General features: G+C 42.4%; 1 protein-coding gene across 1 annotated transcript in view; it reads left to right on the plus strand.

Moving 5' to 3' along the window:
- Positions 1-22681, plus strand: part of RIOK1 (RIO kinase 1) — a 249371-nt gene extending 226690 nt beyond the window's left edge. Inside the window, exons 16-17 of the mRNA XM_078688069.1 lie at positions 20831-20986; positions 22438-22681. Of these exons, the coding sequence (XP_078544195.1) occupies positions 20831-20986; positions 22438-22548 (267 nt within the window). The 3' untranslated portion in view covers positions 22549-22681. The remainder of the gene's footprint in view (positions 1-20830; positions 20987-22437) is intronic.
- Positions 22682-22716: the final 35 nt, after the last annotated feature.

The following is a 22716-nucleotide window of genomic DNA, read 5'->3' on the forward strand; positions in this document are numbered from 1 at the left end:
AAAATTGTTTGATCCTTGAAAGTGTAACATGCTATTCAAAGTACTGACAGTACTTGAAAGTATGCTACTGTTATTGGGAGCATGCTCTGAGCACTCTGGGGAAATGTAGAGGCAGCTCAAGACCTTCTCTTTCTTGACCCCAATCCCCTGGTCCTTTTCTTAGGAAACGTGTAAACAAGGCGAGTCTAATCCTTATATGTTTAATATTGACCACCCCTGGCACTCTTCATCGGTGTTCTGGGCAGCTTCAGCAACCGGAAACAGATGAAAACATGCAGGGCATGAGAGATGGCTGAGCCACACATGGAAAGGAAAGTGAATTATTTGTACTAAGAAGCAGGTTCACATGCCACCACAAGGTGTCAGCAGTTGATAATAGTGATAGCCTGTAAATTGAGTGACGTTGGAGTCAACGTAAAAGCATTTTATTTGTTTTCTTTGCCATGACTTTCTACGATGACTTAGGTCTGGCATTAGCCAAGACCATTTCATTTTACTAAAAGTATACATCTTACATGATTACGTATCAGGGCTTTCAGCCATCCCTCTTTATCTGTTCGCCCATTGTTGTCATTCCTATATTACCTCTGCCCACTGCAGCATACAGTATGGGGTAGTGGGGCAGCACACTTCAACCAAGGCTTACCTCAATTTGAGCGATTGTATTCTACTCTTTCACAAGCAACACATCTGCACACAAAGTAATTCACTTTAATGCCAGGTACTACTATTGCAATGTATCCTATTTGAGACTAAAAATCTTTTTTCTTTCATCCATTTTTTTTTAACACAATGGTCTTGCAGCTACCCAAACAAATAAGCTTTACCAAAACAATAACAAAACAAGCATTTACAGTTCCAAAGGTTGGCATCCAACACCAGCTACATACTTTGAATTTTGTTAGAAGATTATATGTTTAAATTTAAAATAAAGTGGTTTTGTTTATTTTTTTATTTATAAGTTTTGTATAGCTCTCCTTCACTCAGAAGTATGTGGGCGCTTTACAGGTCCAACAGCTAATTAATTACATGTAACATGTATGAAAACAGCAACCTTCATCTAATAATAATAAAGAGAACCTAATAGTACTGATAGGGAGGGGATTAATAGGTTGGACAAATATCTATAGGCCTTATCAGCCTTCAGCAGATAATGAAGATAAAAGCATGCAACAGAGGGCGTAGTAGACCGCTACACAATTAGAAGTGAACCTTTAAATGTAAGCAGAAGAACATCACTCTGGGGTTCAATCATAATTTGCTTTGTAGTGTGTTCCAGAAAACTGTAGCTCTTCCTGAGAAGGATTGGTGTTGTTCATGGGAGGTTATAAGGTGAGCAGCTACCAGGAGTAGTGTATTCTTGGTTTGAAGATCTCTTTTGCCACCAATTAATATCAGCAAGATCCAGAGGTACTAGAAGTTTGTTGTGGTGCAGGGGTGTGTATGTGAATGAACGCAGCTTCAACTTACTTCTCACTTCAGTTGGAAGCCAATGTAAAGCAAAGAGAATGGAGGTAATATGACCCTACTTTTTCAAGGATTTGTCTGGCCGTAGCTTAGAAGGTGGCTTTCAGAGATTTAGTGATGAACGTGGCAAACCTGCCTGGACAGCATTGCCTCAGTCCAACAGTGATTTAATCAAAGCTTACCAGCAGCTTTGAGTTGTTTAGTTGTCTAAAAAGGCTTAATGTTTTTAGGGCATGATGTTTGACATTTACTGCTGTGGAGGCTTTATAAACGTTAATTGTGAATCCTAATGAAAAAAGAAAGGGTGAGAGAGAAGGAGAGAACTCTGAAGTCATCAGGTCTTTCAAATCTACTGTTTCAACTCTAAAATGTTCTTTGTTCCTGTTGATGGGCTTTTTATGGAACTGATTTGAATCTTGCGCAGGCATAAAGTATCTCTGGCCAAGTTAAAGTTCCCAACTAGCCATGGGGTTCTTGGGGTCTGGGAGCCTCTGATTTTCACTATTTATACCTAATAACACATCTGCAATGGGCCTCAGTGGCTGATTGGTTACTTCACTGATCAAAATCCCTATTAACGAAAATAACTGCAAAAAGTATTCCTCCCTGGCTCTACCAAAGGCCCTCCATCTCTGAGGACCTCAAATCACTTGCTTCATTCAAATAGTCATTTGTTTTTAGGTCTAGCAGACCTACATTCAATGCGTAAGCATTGATTGTGTCTGCTTCAGACCTATTGTGACCCGTATTTGGGAATGTGGACAGCAGTGTGCCACGCGCTTTCCCATTGTCAGTTTTCACCGCGGGAGCGAGCGCGCTTGCGCAGACGCACACACAGCCCCTGCTTTCGCCTGGCTTGCATGCAAACACGGCGCGCACACAGCCAGGCCCCATCCCCTGCACGCACAGGCACGCGCGCACACACACACACACACACACACACACGCGCGCGCGCATGCACACGCAGGCACACACATGCAGACACACATGCAGGCACACAGCCCCCCCCCCTTTACCTCACCGGAGTCGGACTCGGGCTCGCACCATCTGCCTAGGGAGGCCCGCAGAGCACTCGAGCTCCTCTGCCACTCTACCAAGAAGCGGAGCTCTCCCCATAGGCATGGGGGCCTCGCAGTCTCCCCGCTGGTCTTCACCCGGGCCCCCTCCTGGGACCCGGGACATCATGCGGCACTTCTCTTCTCCGGGCTCGCGCTCGTCAAAACGAAACTGAAGAGTGGCGCGCATGCGCAGGCAGTCCCCGCCCTCCCACTGCTCACAGGCCGGCAAAGAGCTGATGGCAGCGCAGGACTGGTTTCTGTCTCTTTTCTGTCTCTTTTCTGCCCGATCTCCTTCCTTGCTCCCCCGCCAGATCCAGGAGCCTGCACGCACTGTCCCCGTCCCTGCAAAAGCACAGCCGAGCTGGCACGGGCTGTGTGTGAGGATGGCTGTGGCTGGCCGTGCAGCAGGAAATCGCCTTCATTTATCACACCCCAGCGTCGCCCACACAGGACATGAAACCGGGATCTCGGATCTTTGGGGGAGTGGCTGTCACTGCTTTTCTATTTTCCTCATTTTTTCTGTACATGGCATGCTGTTTGCTCGGTGGAAGGTGAGCTTACTGTATTTACAGACGGGCATCTCTTTCTAATGCTGTATAGTGAGACTGGTGTTATTTACATTATACAAAAATTCGAATAAACGAGTGCAATAGGTCTTCAGGTGATCGACGTTTTTAAAAATTGTCTCAAACCATCCCATGCATTGTCTCCCTTCTCGAATGCCGTTGCCGAATGTCCGCAAATTCCCTGGTAAAATAGCTGTCTATAATCTTCCGCCCACTATTTCGGCAGCCTTTGATGACATAACGTGTATGTGTACAGCGCACGTTCACCCAGGGGTATCTGTGCGCTGAATAGCAGATGTTTATTATTACACAACTCACTGGTACTGATTTTATCGACCTCCGAAGGATGTGGACCCGCTGGGATTTGAACCCGTGACCATAAGGTCGAACACAGGTACCTCCAGTTGGACGCATTAGTCCACTATGCAGCCAGACCCTGCTGTCCACCCTGAAATGAGTACTGTTGAGCTGGCTAATATTAACATCTAATAGCACCTTTTATCTAAATATCAGACGAACATTCATAATACATACTGTCAATAAGTATTAATTATTAAAAAAATGAAAAGCCATTGTTATTTGTAATATCAATACATCTAAGTCACGTAAATACAACACATATCGCATTACAAATGCTATAGGTGTCACATTTGCGAAAGTTGAAACTATTGGCATTATAAATAACAAAGGTATTAATTTTGCTATTTTCAATACCAACACATAAATAAAAACATTGTCATTTACAATACCAAAAGCTCAAAATTTCCTTTTTAAACCCCTTTTATAACAAGCATTTGCAATGCAATAGGTCTCGCACTATTGCATTGCAAATGCTTGTTATAAAATGACAGGTCAGCTATTCGGACAAGTCGGACAAATTCTCTAGCTAAACCTAGGCTAGTTATACTGTTTTCGGGTCAGTGTACCACCCCCCAAATGTTGCAAGTGTCAGAATCCCCAATTTCGATTGGTCCCCAAGTAGGCCAGGTCAACACACCAACCACATTTCATTTCTACAAGCCCTAAGCTCTGGGACCGCCTATTGAATTTGGGGTTCCCATGACATGTTCTACAGAATACAATGAATAAAATACAATTGTTGCATTTGCAGGACAGTTCAGCTTCGTTCTGCTAGGTCGCAGGTCACTTTCTCATGAGCATCTTGACTGTGGCTGCCAGCTGGCTGAGTTCCACTGGTACAAGGTTTTCTCCCCTCTGCCAGGATGACATGCGCAGTAGGGACTTCTAAGATGGGGTTTGAACTCCCTCCCAGGCCCAAGGGTTACGATACATGAAAAGTAAGCGAAAACAAATTAAAACACCGAAATAAATGAATACACTGTATACCAGGAATCCCTATATGACTCCCCTTACTTTATACTAACTTATCGCATTAATATTAATGCAAACGAACAGTAGCGCAAAAGCAGCAGCGCAAGCTTCGGCATGTGGAAACACAAAGCGGCCATCTTAGTGCTAGTGCGCAAGCACAAAGATTCCCACCAGAACTGCGAGTACGTCACGTCACGTGATTGTGACCGACGCATGCGCAGAAGAAAATCCCGCCAAGCAGCGGCCATTTTAATGACAAGCGTTGTTAAGGTTAATACACACATAGGCAAGCGTCTCTGGGACACCCAAGATGTCAGAATAAAGGGGAAATTAGTTAGACAAACATGTTGAGTTAATTTATTATAGTTATCCAAGGTTCATGAGTACAAGCAAGTCGTGCAACGTGCGAATTCTTGCTTCATCAATCCCCTCTTTGATGATATTTACTATCATCACAAAACAATAGAATCAGATGCCAACTTTCTCACATTTTGCCCAATTCCATCTCTTTCAACATTCGATTCAATTTCTCTTTATTTTCTTTGTTAGGGTGAGAATTATTCACCCTTTTATAAATCTGATTATTCAGTTCTTCTAATTCAAGTTCACCCACATTCCTTTTCACGCCTCTTTTGTTCACAGTATATTTCTTTTGGTGTTTGCGACATTTGCGACAGACAAATATGAGGAATATGATAAAACCTATTCCTGCAATTGGCATCAGTACCTTAAACAATAAACTTCTACCTAAATTAGCAAACCAATAACCTACAGCGGAGAGACCATCAGTAAGTCTCTTCCAGGCACTGTCAACCTCCAGTGGTTTGAGCTCTTCTTCCAAATTTGTAATGTTTCTTACATACCTTTTGATTTCCACACTTTTGTCAGGTATGTAAGTGCAACAATGTTGCGCGTTCAACATTCTGCAGACTCCGCCCTCTTTTGCCAATAGAGTATCAAGGGCAAGTCTGTTTTGTAAAACCATTGATCTGACCGCAACCATTTCGATATTGACCATCAGGAAACCCCCAGCAGTGTCGGTAGATAACCGATCTACTACTGTAGACAATTTGCAAATTCTGTGTGTGTTCAGAACCACTCCCACTGCAGGTATTATTGCGCTAAAAATATTTCCTACAATTTCACCAGCAGTCTCTCTTTTATTGCGTACTAATTGGTTAGTTTCTTCATTGCTTCCAGTGATTTTCCCCACATGGTATATCTTTGGGAAGACAATACTAAAATAGCAACTCCCGTACCAATGGTCGGGCAATTTGAAGTAAGCCTTGTTCCCACAAATAAAATAAATTCCAGGAAACACAGGCTCTGTCCCATCTTTGAAACCCCAACCTCCAATTACCTTGTAATTATGTTCACATTCACTGGAACCAATGAAAATATTGTTATAATAACTAGTCTTTTCCCTTTTAAGACAAAGCTTCCCCTTCTTTTCGAAATCAAGGAGCATAGCAGGATTAGCTCCACCATTTGAGGTGCTCCCTAAACTCTCGGCCCATTTAGGAACTTTATGGTTCCTGTCTTTGGCTTTCTTTTGGAAACTCTCTCTTCTTTTCTCTACCATGTCCAGAAACTCCTTTTCCTTCTCATGTAAAGAACAGGTCAGGTTATTTTCATGTGCATCATCTATATTAATTTTTCCTACAGTTAGAAAATAATCACTCATGAACTTAGCTACATCTCTAGTCGTATGTACAGGATTCAGGTTTCTTCGAACAGGAAGTTCAGAAAAGGTTACGTCAGAGTTTGAATAGTAATACTGTAAAGGTCCTCTTTTGTAAAATAAGCTAGTTAGTATACTACAGGAAATTCCATAGGTTAAGGGCAGGTGATGATAAGTCACGCCTTCAGCTACAGAAGTAGGTAGCTTCATGCAGACATAACAGTCGTCTATTTCCATAGTGTCTACATAATGCAATAACAGGTTTGCGAAAACGTTTAAATGAGTCTTGTTCTTAATCTTGTTAAAGTGTAATACTTCCTCATCTGGTGCTTCTAAATCTAATTGTCTCCGTTTCAGGCTAAGTGGTTTGTCCAAAGTATCTACTCTTCGTGGTGTAATTCTAGTGTGTGATTCTACAGTGTTGTCAGGTAAATTATTATTTGGGTACAAACTTGGGTTCTTACTTATCATAGAAGGAAGGGTTACTGTTAGTCCTATCCAAAGGATCAGTACTATTGCTACACTACATAAACATACTTGGCAGCATGTTTTACAACAACTTCGTCTCGGTCTTCCATTCACATTCGAATCAGACATTTTCGCTCAAAAGAAGCTTTCCAACCCCTCTTTGTAACTTTGCACAGATAGCTTACACTGGGCAATTTCAGGTTGGTTCTTCTTCTTCAGTAGACTGGTCAGCAGTCAATTCTTCATCACTTTCATCACTTATATCAAGATCCTCAAATTCCTCCAACACCAGATAAGTCCATTCAGGATCCTGATACTTTTCGTTCAGTCTTTTTATTCGGGCACTTCTTCGCTTAGTGCTTTCTCCAGATGGCTCTGTTTTACTGGAAGCTTGTTTCCTTTGCTCAAGATTCTCTTCTACTGTTTTCAGTCTCAGTCTCAGTCTTTTGATGTACCTTGGTTCTCTATTTTTCTTCTTGAGTCTTTTAACTGGCACTGTTGTTTGGCTTTCTTCCAATGCTCTTTTATTTTCGTTTTGTTGTGGCACTTCTGCTTCTGTTTCCTCCCTTTCTATTTGATTAGTCCCAGGTCTTGTTTCAGTTTCTTCTGCCTGGTTGCTAAACTGGCCTTGTTCAGGTGTATGCTGGATTTGACTTTTGGACGTTTCAATTTCTGCGTCCTGAACACATTCGTCTAATTCTATCTGATCCTGTTCAAGCACTTCGAACCTTTGATTTTCTTCCGCTTGAACTTTCGCCCTAATTTCTATCTGTCCCTTTTCAATCTCAGGAGTTCTTGGAGGTGTGTCGATCACCTGTTCTGTCCCTATATGATCTTCTTCCTCATCAGATTTGACATGGATTTCGATAATCTGATTGTCTCCTCCTATTCCTGTCTCTTCCTCACTATCCCACTCTCTGTCTGAGTATGTTTGGCTTATGGTTCTTATGGGATCAACGGTCAGGTCGATTACTGGTATCCATCCATCTTGACTGGTGCTCGGTTGTTCATCATCAGCTACTTCAGGACCAACATCTGGAGACCCCTCAGCTGGACAACCTTCAGCGTCAGTTTCTTCGTCTTCGGTTACCTTCTTTGTATGACTGGCATGGATCCACTTTGGTACTCCTGCACACTTCACCGCTGTCGTGGTCACCAGAATTACTTGTCTTGGCTTTCCCCACTTCGGTGCAAGTAAGTACCACCCAGTCACCTGGATTCAGTTTATGGACTGGAGTTGCTGGGCTGGCGACGGCGTCTTCCCCAATCTGGTGAGAGATAGAACGCACTTGGTCACCCAGTTGCTTGCAGTACTCTAGTACCAAATCATCAGAAATGCTTATCGGTTTGTGTCCTGGAACCCATGCTTGCCGCATTACTCTTCCCATCAGGATCTCATGGGGACTCAGGCCTGTTTCTCGGTCTGGAATGCTTCTGATTCCCATTAGGACAAGAGGTAAAGCCTCTATCCAGTTCATGCCAGTAGATTCACACATCTTTCCTAGTCTCGACTTGATAGTGCCATTCAATTGTTCCACCACTCCAGAAGCCTCTGGACGATATGCACAATGCAGTTTTTGAGTAATTTTGAATGCTTCACAGATCTGGCCAATTATTTCATTCTGAAAATGCCCACCTCTGTCTGATTCAATTGTGACTGGAACCCCGTACCTAGGTATTAGTTCTCGTAATAACAATTTAGCTACAGTGATGGCATCGTTCTTCTTGGCCGGTTAAGCCTCTACCCATTTTGAAAACAGGCAAACAATGACAAGGATGTACCTCATTCCTCTACAAAGGGGTAACTGAATGAAATCAATTTGTAATCTTATAAAAGGGCCTTCTGCTTTCCCAATTTTTCCCAGTGAAACTACTGTTTTCTTCCCGGCATTGTATTGCTGACATGTCAAGCACCTCTGGCAGAGCCTCTCTGCTATCTTCCTGAATCTCGAATTGAACCATGTCTGTTTGAAGACACGAACCATGGCATCCCTACCAATGTGCGTATTTCCATGTATTAGCCGGGCCATAGGAGTAAGCAAGCTGTCAGGCAACACAGGCATACCATCAGAGCAAACAATGACACCATCCTCGTTTCTCCGTTGACCAAACTTTCTCCATCTTCTCTTTTCCTTTGGTCCTGCTGCATTCTGTAAATCTCTCAGTTCCTCCCATGTTGGCACATTCTCAAACACCATAAGTTGGCAGCTGTTTCCATTTCCCCCCAATTTGATATTGACTGACATTTGATGTCTTGCACAATGTTGGGCAAGGTTGGTCAGCATATCGATTACCTGCTGTCACATTGTCATCGCCAGATTTGTCAGCAGCACACTTGACCACCGCCAATTCTTTTGGTAACTGGATTGCTTCCAGTAATTCCTGTACCACTTTTCCATTTCGGATAGGAGTACCTGAAGAAGTCAGAAACTCCCTTTGTAGCCATAATTGGCCGAAGTCATGCACAACCCCGTAACCATACTGACTGTCAGTATATATGGTTACTCTTTTATTTTTCCCACCTTTAGAGGCTCTTGCCAATGCAATCAATTCGGCTACTTGTGCAGACTTTACTCCAAATAGATAGGATGCTTCTACAGCACGTGATACTGTGACTACAGCATAGGCAGCACTTAAACCTCCATTCTCATGTCTCAAACATGAGCCATCTACAAACAGCTCGTAATCTTCTACAGGTAGGGGCATTTCCTTGATAACTGGGCGTGGTTTGGTACTAAACTCAGTCAGGTCAATGCAGTCATGCTCGACCTCTCCCTTTGCTTCTGCAATCAGTGCATCTGGTAATAGGGTTGCTGGATTCAATATGTTGCATCGAGTAATGATTACATTTGCCGCACCCACCAGAATCCTCTCATATTTAGTCAGCCGACTAGGTGTGAGATACTGGTTTTAGTTCTGGTCAGTAAGATTACAACTGCATGTGGAACATACACAGTTACAGGATGTCCCATAATGATGGATTCGCTCTGTTCAAGACTCATGCAAGTTGCAGCTACCGCTTTCAGACATCCAGGCAATCCAGCAGCCACGGGATCCAAAGTAGCAGAGAAGTATGCTACTGGACGTCTAGTCAAACCATGCTCTTGGGTTAGGACTGACAGTGCACAATTGTCTCGTGTATCACAAAATAGTGCAAATTCTTTTGAATAATCAGGCATTCCTAATGCAGGGGCTGTACATAGACATTCTCGTAATTTAGTAAATGCTGTCATGCTTTCTTCATCCCATTCTACTGGGTCCTTTGCTCCCTACCTTGTCATTGTTATCAATGGTTTTGCTAGGACTGCAAATCCCACAATCCATTGTCTGCAGTATCCTACAACTCCAAGGAACATTCTGATCTCTTTCTGAGTGTTGGGTAACTGCATGTTTCGAATTATCCTAATTCTTTCTGAAGTAACTTTCCTGATACCCTTTTCTATCTGGTGCCCCAGATATTTTACTGAAGAGGTACAGAACTGTAGTTTGTCAGGTGATACTTTATGTCCTCCTTCACCTAAGTGGTTCAGTAAGGCAATGGTGTCAACAACACAGTCTTTCTGACTTTTAGACGCCACCAAGAGGTCGTCTATATATTGCACCAAAACTGAGTCTCCAGGTAAGACTAAGGATTCAAGGCACTTTTTCAGAATCTGATTAAAGATTGAGGGGCTTTCTGTATACCCCTGAGGGACGCGATTCCAAACGAACACGTGACTGTCGAATTCAAATGAGAAAAGAAATTTGCTGTCTGGATGCAATGGGATTGAAAAGAATGCGTGACATAAATCAATAACGGTGAACCATTCAGCATCCCACGAAATCTGATATAAAATCACTGCTGGGTTCGGAACAATGGGACAGCAAGGAACAACAATTTTGTTTACCTTTCGCAGGTCCTGCACTACCCTGTACTTACCACTAGGTTTCTTGATGCCAATTATCGGGGAGTTGCAAGGACTACTCAACACTTCTTGTATGATGTTTGCTTCTAGCAATCTTTTTATTTCAATGGCAACTCCTGCTTTCACTTCTGCACTCATTTTGTATGGTTTGGTATTTGGGTAAACTGCATCTTCCTTTATGGCTATTTTGATTGGGTCAACATTTGCCATTAATCCTACATCTTTTCCAGTAAAATCCCATACTTCTGGTTTCACTGTCTGTTGGAGTTCTTCAGGTAAGTCTTGTATTGTCAGTCTTTTAATTTCTGAGTCAGGTCTTATTAGCATTAATTTGTATATTCCATCTTCGTCTGGGGTTTGAATTTCGACGCCCTTCTTTGGTGTGCAAAAGATGGTACAGTTCATTTTACTCAACAAATCACGTCCCAATAGGTTTACAGGACTGGAATCACAGACAACAAATCTATGCATTTCTTTGAAATTCCCTATTGTAATCTCCATGGGCTCGGTAACTGGTGTACTAATCAATTGATTAGATACGCCCACTACTTGGATCGCTTCTCCCGAGAGGGGTAGGTTTGGAACGTCTGCTGTTCTTACAGTAGAATGGGTAGCCCCAGTGTCCAACAGAAAGGTGACATCATTTCCTTCAACCTTTCCTTCAATGTATGGCCCTGACTGGTCTACCGGCAAGGAGGCACCAAGCATGCACTCCTTGTCCTCCCCCCTCAGGCACGGTCAGTAAGGTTCATTACAGAGGAAAGTATCATTCAACAAAAATTGTGAAGTTGCTGCATTTCTATCCTCCTTGCCTCCCCATACTTCGATGTCTTCACCCTGCTGTGCTTTTCCCTTAAAACTCGGTCTAGGTGCACGGGGCAACTGACTCTGTTTTACATGTTGCTGGGTCTTTCTTGGTTTTTCATTCTGCGTCTGTGGATTTAAATCATTAATTTGGGGGTTACTATTTTGTGCGTATGGACACTTGTCTCTTCAGTGCCCTATCTGTCTGCACCCGTGACAGGGGAACTTCTTTTTGGCCTCCTCTCGGCTCATTTTTATTTTGGGCTTCCCTCCACCCCCAGAACCTTGGTTTTGGGTATTACTGTTCATTTTTCCCAACTGCTTTTCTTGTTGTTCTGCCAATTTTACCTGTGCCCACATGACCTTTTCTTTTAAGGCCTTCCGTTTGTCAGCCATCTCATCTTCGCAGTATTTTGCATACCTTAATACTTCATCAATTTTCTTAGACTGCCAACAGATTTTATTGTCTTTGATCCATTGGCATATTTCAGGTCTTAAACCGTTTACAAACCTGTAAATGAAATGGGTCATGTCCTGCATCTCCATGTTATCTATACCGCTGTACGTTTTGAACACCTGCAACAGTCTTTCATAATAGGAATGCACAGTTTCGTCCCTATCCTGGGTAGTTCTATCTATTCGGGTCCAATCAGTTTCTTTTGCAGGCACTTTCCCCTTCAAGTGTAACATTACTTGATGGTATTTTTTCATTACCTCATCAGAAGGAGCCCCTGTAATAGGGTCCCTCTGGAATTCCTCACTAGGCCAACCAATGGCAATTTTACATTCTGTCCACAAATCTACGGGAACTACAATATCGAAAAACCCATCCAGATCTTTCCACAGGCATTTTTGTACCTTCACAAACCTTTCTACCTGCCTGTACCAATCCACTGGTTTCTCTTGTAGTTTTGGGAAATCATTGGTAAAGGACACAATATCCTGTCGGGACCATGGAACATGTACATACTTTCCACCTGGCACTTCTCGCATCGAATATAATTTTTCTGCCCTGTCTGCTTCTTTTAAGACGAATTCGGAAGCCATCTGTTTTGACCTAATTTCCTCCTTCTTCTTTGCCCATCTGGCTTTCCACTTTTCTAAGTCTCCCCATTTTTGCAACAGATTCACTAATTCTTTGATCTGTACCTTCTTCCCTGACACATTCATATTTTCTAAATCTTTGTCTGAGAATTCTGCTCTGTAGGGTTTTTGCAATGATTTAGATTTCCCAATTTCAATTCCCATACTAGCCGCGGTGTCCATTAACTTCTCATGGAACACCCTAGTATTACGGGTGATGCTTTTACAGATAAACAGCAGTTCTTCTTCAGAAAAGGTATTTAGTCTGTCCAACCCCACATTTCCAGCCATCCGTTCTTCCAATTCTATTCTTAATTTGTAAATATCTAATGGTTTCGACGGGGAATTTGGTTTCTCTAATTCTCGACTCCATCTCTCGATTTCTTCAGGAGTTACTACAGTGGCACGTTTAGTACCTGAAGCTGACTCAATCTGCACTTCTCCTGAACTGAAAGGAGTGTTCCTTCTCTGTGAACCCCTTTCCAGCTCTCTTACTGGCAAATCCATCAAGGAAATTACAGATTCGCATTCGCTTGCCTGATCATCTACAATTAAGGGCTCTTTTCTTGGCTGTACTATAGCCGGGGTAATAATCGGTGTCTTGGGACACCCCTGTTTATCCCCATATAAAGAAACGACTGGTCCAATAGTTACTGGGATGGTCAGGGCTTCAGGACTTGTATTTAGCTGGGAGATTTTCTGAATTAATTCTGTTCTCTGTTTAATTAATGCCTCTTGCTCTCTTTCCTGTAGTATTCTTTCCAGGCTTATTTCAGGTACTATTTGCGGAGTCAGGGTTGGGGCAGTTGGATGCGTCATACTTGGTCCCTCACCATAATTAGGTTTCATGAATGGATTTCCTGTGCTTAAAGGTCTCGGCCTCTCCTGATAAGGAGGTATTTGACAGCCGTCTTACATTTACAGGTCTAGGCCCCTCCTGGTAAGGAGGTCTCAGGCAAGCATCCCCTACACTAGAGGATTGGGATCCTTCATTATAAGGAGGTGGATTTTTCATGAACAAGTCATCCAATAAATCGTCATCTGAATCCCCACTGGTCACCCAATGTTTGTTTTTTTCTGTCTTTTTCCCTACCACCGGGTCTCCTAGTGTCATCATAGGGTACAATCCTTCTACTATCCTATTTTGTCTCCACTGTTTCATTCTTTTCTCTCGGGTCTCGGGTTTCACTTTAGGATACCATTTAGTTAACCCTTTATCCATTCGGGGTTTGTCCCTTTCAAAAGCCTCTATCTCCCATTCCTCTAGGGCTTCGTACTGCGTTAATCTGGGTCTGGGATGTAAATCGTTCATTCGGGTTCTCAAGTTGAACAGAATCCTGCCATTAAATGTACCGTCTAACGGAAATGCCAAAACTCCGTCATATTTAGTGTATTCCACCCGATTCTCCAACCACACACAAGAGTGGTACCCTTTATCAAACATCATGAAAGATGCGGGAGTATTAGGTGGTGGAATGACAACTCCTTCTCTAGTTTTGATAGGCTTGTCTCTCTTGAAATAATTTTTCACTCTGCTTACTAAGGTCATCTTCCTCTTGTTTCCGTACATAATGTCGTATCTACGACCTTTCCACTTCTCTTTTCCAAACCCTAAATATTTTGGATCTGGTCTAGTCTCCGGGTTAGTTATATGCCACATATACTTTCCCGCAAGCGACTTTGTTTACAAGGCACTTCCAATCCAATTGCGTCTTTTATTTTTCAACAACCAAATCAACACGATGGTTGCAAAAAATTTCTGACCAATGGGTGCGCGGCCTTTTCGTGAGACAAGTTCTCACGCTTCTGCGCTCACCCCTCCTTTACAATACTAGCTCCGCTACACACCCGCTGTCTCTACCAATCCCAGCGCGGCACAGAGTGACGTCAGAGCAGCTCCACAACTGACTCCCTCCTTCACAAGGTAACGGAAACATTTCTTTCTTTCTTAAAGTGCAAGTGCATTATTTAATTTACAACGTAGAAACATTCGCCACTGTACTCGAGTGTCTAGAAAGAAAGATTTGATTCACTGCAAGTAAACCTCTTCGGTCTACTTTTCATACACTACGGACAGATCTCTTCTGCCTATCCTTCAATCAAGCATTAGAGAACCTGCTACTTCTTCGACTTATCCACTTCTTTCCGGGATATATACTAAGTCCAAAGTTTCACTAGCGAACTCTTTTGCTATCATTCAAGCTCCGATGAAGCTACTACTCCTTTCTCGTGTGACCCTTACTAGGTTATATCACAACTGAAGTTTCATCAGCGAGCTCGTTGCTATCATTTATTCAACTATTCATACAGAAACCCTAATTAGCGCTTCCAGTTCTGCCTAACCATGCACTAATTTTCCTCAAGCCACTGACCTTAGAGCGAAGTGGATTCTCCTCACCACTCGCTATTCAATTCCCCGGGGATTCCAGACAAACATATAACAATCACTAATGAGTTTTGTTAAAACATGTATCAATATAGCAGCAAGAAAAACAATTTAAAACATTTCATAATTTTCAAACCAATAAAACATTTGTAATTCGTTCGAACGTTTTGACAGTAATATTTTCACAGTTAGCAGCAAATAACCTACCTATCTTAACTAGTCCCTAACCATTTCCTCTGCTACCAGAAAAATACTGATAGAGCGTGCAGGTCACCCGACTATTATTTTACCATATACGTAACGGGTACATATATTTCAATTTACCATATTTATTAATCAGGTGACCTTACACTCTACTACCAGTATCCCAGTTCCTTCCTATTTTATTTCCAGTGTACCCGACTTACCAATCCACCGTTATGGGTACCTATGATCACAATGGATCAGGGAGCTAGCTGTAAAGAAAGGCAGACACCAAAATCTCTTTTCTATATTTTGCACTCATAAAATAATCACAGACTCAGGAAGTTTTAAAACCTTTATCTAAACTTCGTCAGCGTCCGCTAGCATAAGATTTACAATAAGTAAGCAATCAATAACCAAGATTACAAAGAGCACGTATCCATATAGGAAGTAAATGAGACCAACCATTTATAAGTCTAAAGGAAGGTAAGAACAGGGAACATACTAATATAGGTTTCAGAATTTAGACTCAGTATTTTGTCTATAGAACGGGGAAAAAATAAGGAACATACTAGAATTTCACAGTGAAATATTTCCCCATGAAGAGGAACTATAGGTAAGGTAAGAATGGACCATACTAATAAAACGATGCAATTACTTGAATCGACTAAAGGGTGGGTAAAGAAAAGGAACATCTATATATCATGAACTAAAAATGTACTTAAAGGATGGGTAAGAAATGGAACATGCTAGAATAACAACGATAAGGTATGACCTGTTCATTTAGTGGTGCGAAAAGCATGGAAAATCAAATATGCAAGAGTATGACTTTATTAAAGCAAAGAAAGAAAAATAGGAGATGCAGAATAGATTTTCTCAGCTCTATAGTTACCTAGTATAGTGTGAAGACCAACCCTGGCCACGGGTCAGTTAAGGACAGGAGGAACCCCAAGGAAGGACAGTCGCCAGTAGGCCAGCAGGTGCAGAATGGACACCCCAGGACAGGACAGGAAAACCAGATTAGGATCAGGACAGGACCACCAAGGTAAGACCAGCACCCGCAGTTCAGAAGTAACGCCTGCGCTCCACCCTCTCTGCAGCTATCAGTCAGAACCCCGATTGGGTTATCGAACTCCCCAGCAAAGTGCTCCGCCAGCACCTAAGGTTTCCAAAACCCCGCTTCAGTCTATGGAAATTACGGACAGAGTGCTCCGCAGCTCTCTGTATCAGTCACCTATTGAGTGCGTTGGGTCAGTGACAGGTCATTTATTCGGACAAGTCGGACAAATTCTCTAGCTAAACCTAGGCTAGTTATACTGTTTTCGGGTCAGTGTACCACCCCCCAAATGTTGCAAGTGTCAGAATCCCCAATTTCGATTGATCCCCAAGTAGGCCAGGTCAACACACCAACCACATTTCATTTCTACAAGCCCTAATTTACATACTCTGGGACCGCCTATTGAATTTGGGGTTCCCATGACATGTTCTACAGAATACAATGAATAAAATACAATTGTTGCATTTGCAGGACAGTTCAGCTTCGTTCTGCTAGGTCGCAGGTCACTTTCTCATGAGCATCTTGACTGTGGCTGCCAGCTGGCTGAGTTCCACTGGTACAGGGTTTTCTCCCCTCTGCCAGGATGACATGCGCAGTAGGGACTTCTAAGATGGGGTTTGAACTCCCTCCCAGGCCCAAGGGTTACGATACATGAAAAGTAAGCGAAAACAAATTAAAACACAGAAATAAATGAATACACTGTATACCAGGAATCCCTATATGACTCCCCTTACTTTATACTAACTTATCGCATTAATATTAATGCAAACGAATAGTAGCGCAAAAGCAGCAGCGCAAGCTTCGGCATGTGAGAACACAAAGCGGCCATCTTAGTGCTAGTGCGCAAGCGCAAAGATTCCCACCAGAACTGCGAGTACGTCACGTCACGTGATTGTGACCGACGCATGTGCAGAAGAAAATCCCGCCAAGCAGCGGCCATTTTAATGACAAGCGTTGTTAAGGTTAATACACACATAGGCAAGCGTCTCTGGGACACCCAAGATGTCAGAATAAAGGGGAAATTAGTAAGACAAACATGTTGAGATAATTTATTATAGTTATCCGAGGTTCATGAGTACAAGCAAGTCGCGCAACGTGCGAATTCTTGCTCCATCACCACCATCCAGATTCACCTGATCTGAGGAACTGGACCCACTTCATCTGCAAGGCCCACCTACTGCTGACTCCGTCGAAGCCCAGGATCGGGTCACCACCGGAAGCCAGCAGCCCATGCCTCTGTCTTTGGGACTCTGCCGAGTGGCCTGCAATAGCCAAAGCGTCTGTGAAGCGTGACTTGACCACAGCCCAGCACAACGTCCGTGAACAGAGATTGAGATTTGAAGGTCACCATTTCTGCCCAGAGAATGTCAGAGAGACTTTTCGGCTGCTCCAGCCATAGAGAATGTATGCTGATGGAGTGAACGTGCTGCACCTGCACCACCTTCCATGCCATGAGTCCCTAGATTACCAGAAAGGGGATTGGATGGAGTGAGGGGCAGCCATCCTGCTAGTATATTGGACTCGCATTCATGTATCGGGTGTCTGATAGCGTTTTTGTTGAGTGTAGTATTTTGCCTTTCAGGAAAAGATAGGTAAGTAAAGAAACAATGGCCCTAAGTAATAACACATAAATTAAAACATTGAATTACTTTAATGATAAAATAATGACATTCAAACGCAATTAATGTGTCATTGAGATGAACACGTGCTTAGTGCGCTCTCAAACAGGATACACACGTGAATAAAATACAGAGCTTTAACAGAGAAATCAATTAAACATGGGCTGTAAGGGTATGACAGAAATGTTTGACGGGCTTATGACAACAGTCAACGACGTTTCGATCCCGTTAATGAATGTGGGATCATCTTTGGGACTCTTATATTAAAGGACCCCGGAGAGAGATGAAATAGTAACAGATGCAAAAGAAAGGAAATTGGAACGTATTTAAATGGCCCAAAAATATATACACAGCCACTCATTTATTAATCGTGAGTTAGAACGCTGTACTTACATCAATCACTTAAACAAAAGCACTGAAAAATAAGAATAGATAGTGGTTCCCAAACTCTTGACTCCTGAGGACCCCCACTGAGTCACCGCTGGAAGTAGGGGACCCCCAAGCAATTTCTATGATTTAAATTTCAAACATTAAAACAGTAATTCAGAAAAAAATAAACACATGTGCACACAAAACAAATACTCGAATTACTAAGGATTTTAGGGGCATATTTAGAAGCCCCTATCTCCATGGGAACAACACTTTTTGCAACGGTCCCATGGCAATAGAGGCTTTGTCTTATTTACAAGGCAGCGTTAAGCCACTTAACATGGCTTAACGCTGCCTTGTAAATAAGATCCCCTGTCACACAATGCCTAGCGTGAAAGGGGTGGGCAGTGGGTGTTGCAGTGGGTGTTCCACCGCAACACCCATTGATTTTGACGCTGCCCCCTATTTACAAGGGCAGCATAAATAGGAGGTAGTGCCAAAATTACGCCAGGGAAAACCAGGTCTTAACTTGGGAAACCGAGGAGAAATCCTTTATTTCTCCTCGTTTTTGTTTTTTCAATGTGTGCTGCTTTGTGCAGCACACATGGAAAAAGCAAAACGCCTTGGATTGTTTATGTTCAGGCAGGTGACCCTTCCTGCACATAAACCATCTTTTTAAAATATTTAATTTTGTAACTTCCATGTGTGTTGCATTAAGCAGCACACATAGAAGTGACAAAACGTAATTTCAAGATTGAAGCGGAACCTTCCAGCACATAAACAATCTTCCACTGCATACACACACCCTTGCACTATGGTGCAAGGGTTCCCCGTTGGCGCTACACTGCTAAGTGTAGCACCAGCACAGGGGGAAACAATGGCTGCACCACATTCTTGTAAATATGGTGCAGCCCGCTGTTTCCGAAGTGGCGGAGAGTGTCGTTAAACAAGGAGGCTAACGACACTCTCTGCCACTTCTGTTATAAATATCCCCCTTAGTATTTTATAATCAAAGAATTTGCAAAAAACAAAACATTTTAATGGGAAAGTTGGTGCTGCATCTCTGTGACTAACTTTTCAATGGTTGGTTTTATTTCGCAGTACGAGGCTCCTGCCAGGGCCAGACTGGAAACCCTAGGCAGCCCTGGCAAATGTTTTCAGACCAGTCGCCATACGGTGCGCACCAAGTGCAGTGAGTGAGCCTGGCCACTACAAAGGGGGCTTTGGGAGGCTCGCCTTCCAAGAAATTTAGGAAACATTGACGCAGTCTACAACACATATATCATTATATATTAAATTGTATTGGCTTTTAACGAATAGTAAATGAAGACCTTACTATACACCAGGATACGACAATCTTTGTTGGGGTTCTTCAATGATTCCCTTATTATCATCCTTCATCAGTGCCTCTCATCCCTCCATAGCCTCTCTGTCACATGTATTTCATTTGTTTTATAGTATCTCTCATACCATTGTAGGATGTCGGAGCACTTTACATCACATACATATAGAGACAATGAATCATACGTGTAAATCAGTGTAGAGAAAATATTACATAAGGCAAAGGGTACTACAATGTGTAGGATTCACATGTCATTCATACTAGTAGGCATGAGTGCTTGATCCGGAGAAGCGCAAACTTGGGATTCAGAACATCAGCTAGTAGTTAGCATTGACTTTAACAAATAAAAATGTATTTCCGCCCATATAAACCTTTTTAGCAGCATCAGGATAATGAAAGACTTGGAAAAAACATAAGTTCCTAACTTGTACCATGCAGTTTGCAAGCAGTTCTTTGATGACAGTCTATAGGTCACTGTGCTAGATTATGATTGTCAATTATGAACTGCAGAGTAACAAAAAAATCTGTGACAAAAGCAGCAACCCACTGACCAATGCACATAAAACACTGGGTTTTTTTTTAATGCATGGTACATGTTCTTTGCACCCTCTGTTCTGTGCTACGTTAGATATCTCAAAGCTGCACTGGACAAAACTCTCATCTCTCCAGCAGGTGCATTAATCACTGGCGTTATTTTGACACTTTTATTGTTGCTCTAAATCTGCTAATTAGACAAGGAATTTTGCATTCCTTTTACAACTGCCTCTTGCGGACCCCCTGAGAATGTGTCACGGACCCCTGGGGGTCCGCGGACCACAGTTTGGGAAACACTGAATAGAGTATTAGTTGATGCTGGGGACCCATACAGTGGGCTTCAAGAAGGATTGTAATCAGGGAAAGGCTCACCTGTAGGCGAGGGTAGGAGCTGGTGTGAAGGCCTACAAATTATTGGCAGGGAATGTATTCCGTAGCTGTGTTAGTTTTTTTTTAGCAACTTCTATGTTCTCATTCTGTTATGTCTTTCATCTACCCAGTCTGTTGCCTTTCCCAGGGACATCCTGGCTCTACCCTCACTACAGGATACATTCCTGGCCTTTACACCGTAGGCCAGGCGGTGGCGAATCTTACTGATAAAACTGAATAACGTGAGATTGATAGGGGTGATAGGGTTTGAATAATGGGCAGATAGACCCTTTAACCAGTCCAGTTTTGTGTCCCACTGGTGAGTGCGTACAAGACGAATGTTTGACAGGCGCAGGGGTGGAAATACTTGAGTGTAAAAGGCACCAAGGAATGATGGAAATAAGTTGTTGTGTTTCGGCCTTCTTGGTGTCTCAGTAAGTGGGTGCTCCTACGTATGCTGCATATGTTATGAAAAAAAGAACACTTTCCACCTGAGTACTACAGAATTAGACCTTTTCTGTAAGGTTTCATGTTGTACATAAACCGAATTGATTAAGAATGTGAAAGAGCCAATGAGAGTGGTTTATAATGTCATTCTCTACAATAGATTCCGTCGCTGCTTGAAAACAAAGACGAGCAGAAAGGCACCGAGTCCGATTCGTCAGACACTGGCAGCTGCGATGACGCCGAATCGGGCTCTGATAAGGAAGATGAGCAGATTCACCCCAAAGATCGATCCACTGAGCCGGAAGGGGATAAAAAGGTTAGTGCAACATGCATTGTTTCGGCTTCTCTTTACTCGGAGAAAAATTGTAACTTCTCCGTCATATATTTGACTTGTTGAGGTTTCCTTCCTTTATACCATGTTGTTTTCGCATCTTATAATGTTTCAGATTTCCGTGTCCGGTAATATTCTCGCTCTGATAAAAAACGCCTTCGTTCTTTCTTCCGATTTGTGAAGTAATAATAGAAAGAAAGTCATTTTCAGACTATTTCCAATATCTAACCGACAATTTTAGAAAGCTTTCAGTGGTAATTCTCCTGCAGGGCCCTCATTTTGAGTGGTCAGTGATTCCACGGGCGTTACCACTAACCAGACAATAACAAACTACGTTTTTGTTTGTTTAAACATTGTAACTATTCTTTCCCCCCCCTCCTGCACACGTTGACTGGTAAAATCTACCGAAGTACGCAGCGTGTGTGTGTGTGGGGGGGGGGGGGGGGGGGGGGAGTTCCAGAAGGAGTACAGAGCATTCAGGCATCAGTGCGCATTTCTAATCTCCATCCTCGAGGCAAGCACATGATGGCTAAGGTCAATGTTTTGCTATTTCGCGTTCAACAGCGTACAAGGCTGTTGCCAAGAACGGGTTTTCAAGTGTTAGAGCTGACCACATGGGAAGAAAGCATCACACTCTGCCAGTCACCGAACTAGATAGACACTGAACTCCTGCATAGAGAATGTATGCAGGATTGTGACATACAGCTAGTAAAACTGAATTGTAGATCTCCAGTGTTACCGTATTTCATTTTTGTGAATCCCAGTACATTTCTCCAGGGGTGCATCTCCGAGTATACAAAAATACATATATGCAGCTGTGTGTTTTGAATCGGTCCATAAACTTTTTTGTCTCTATACAGATGTTGGCCTCAATATGTTTGCATACGGGTACTCTTTTTTGATTTAATGCGTGTTATTCTTCTGAAACCCATCTTTAGCTAGCTGATGTTATTTATTATATCCCTTTTATCCAGAGTTGTACACACCATGTATACAGTACAACATCAAGTAACAAGAAAATGAAGTAAACATTTAAGTTAAGGTTCACATAAGCCTAGTGTGCATGGGAAGCTTATTCTGTGTCGTAGGTTGTAGTAGATTGAAAAAAAAACAGCTACACTGAGAGGAAGACCACACAGGGCGGGGTACAAATAATGTGTGCTACGTGTGTATAAAGCAAACAAATGACTTGATGTGTACAAAGATTTATTTACACACTTTTGTGTTACTTGTGTGTTTATGGTCGTCCATTGCCAGTTGGGCATCCTTTTTTCACACACTAGTCTTTCCTTACATGACCAATATCTCTGTATAAGGTTATACCCGATTAACAAAGTTAACTTTTCTCATTTTATATTTTATATATATTTATTTTTTCCTGGATGCATTTGTTCTTATTTGCAATTTTTAATCATGGCTTTTTATATATATCACAGGAACGAAAAAAGCTTACCAAAGAAGCCCAGAGAGAAAAAAGGAAAAACAAAACCCCAAAGCACGTGAAGAAACGGAAAGAGAAAACAGCTAAAATGAAGAAAGGCAAATAGAGGACATTTGAAACTGTACAGTGTTGGCGAAGCTGATGTTTCGCAACATTTTATATGTATATTTCTATTTATATATTCACCTTAAAGGTTCTTGATAATGCAACAGTGGGTGAGGTCTCTGTGTTGTGTGAGCACATCTGCATCAATTTGGAGCAATGTATTCTGTAC

Source organism: Lissotriton helveticus, chromosome 4_1 (genome assembly GCF_964261635.1).
Source record: "Lissotriton helveticus chromosome 4_1, aLisHel1.1, whole genome shotgun sequence".
Taxonomy (NCBI): domain Eukaryota; kingdom Metazoa; phylum Chordata; class Amphibia; order Caudata; family Salamandridae; genus Lissotriton; species Lissotriton helveticus.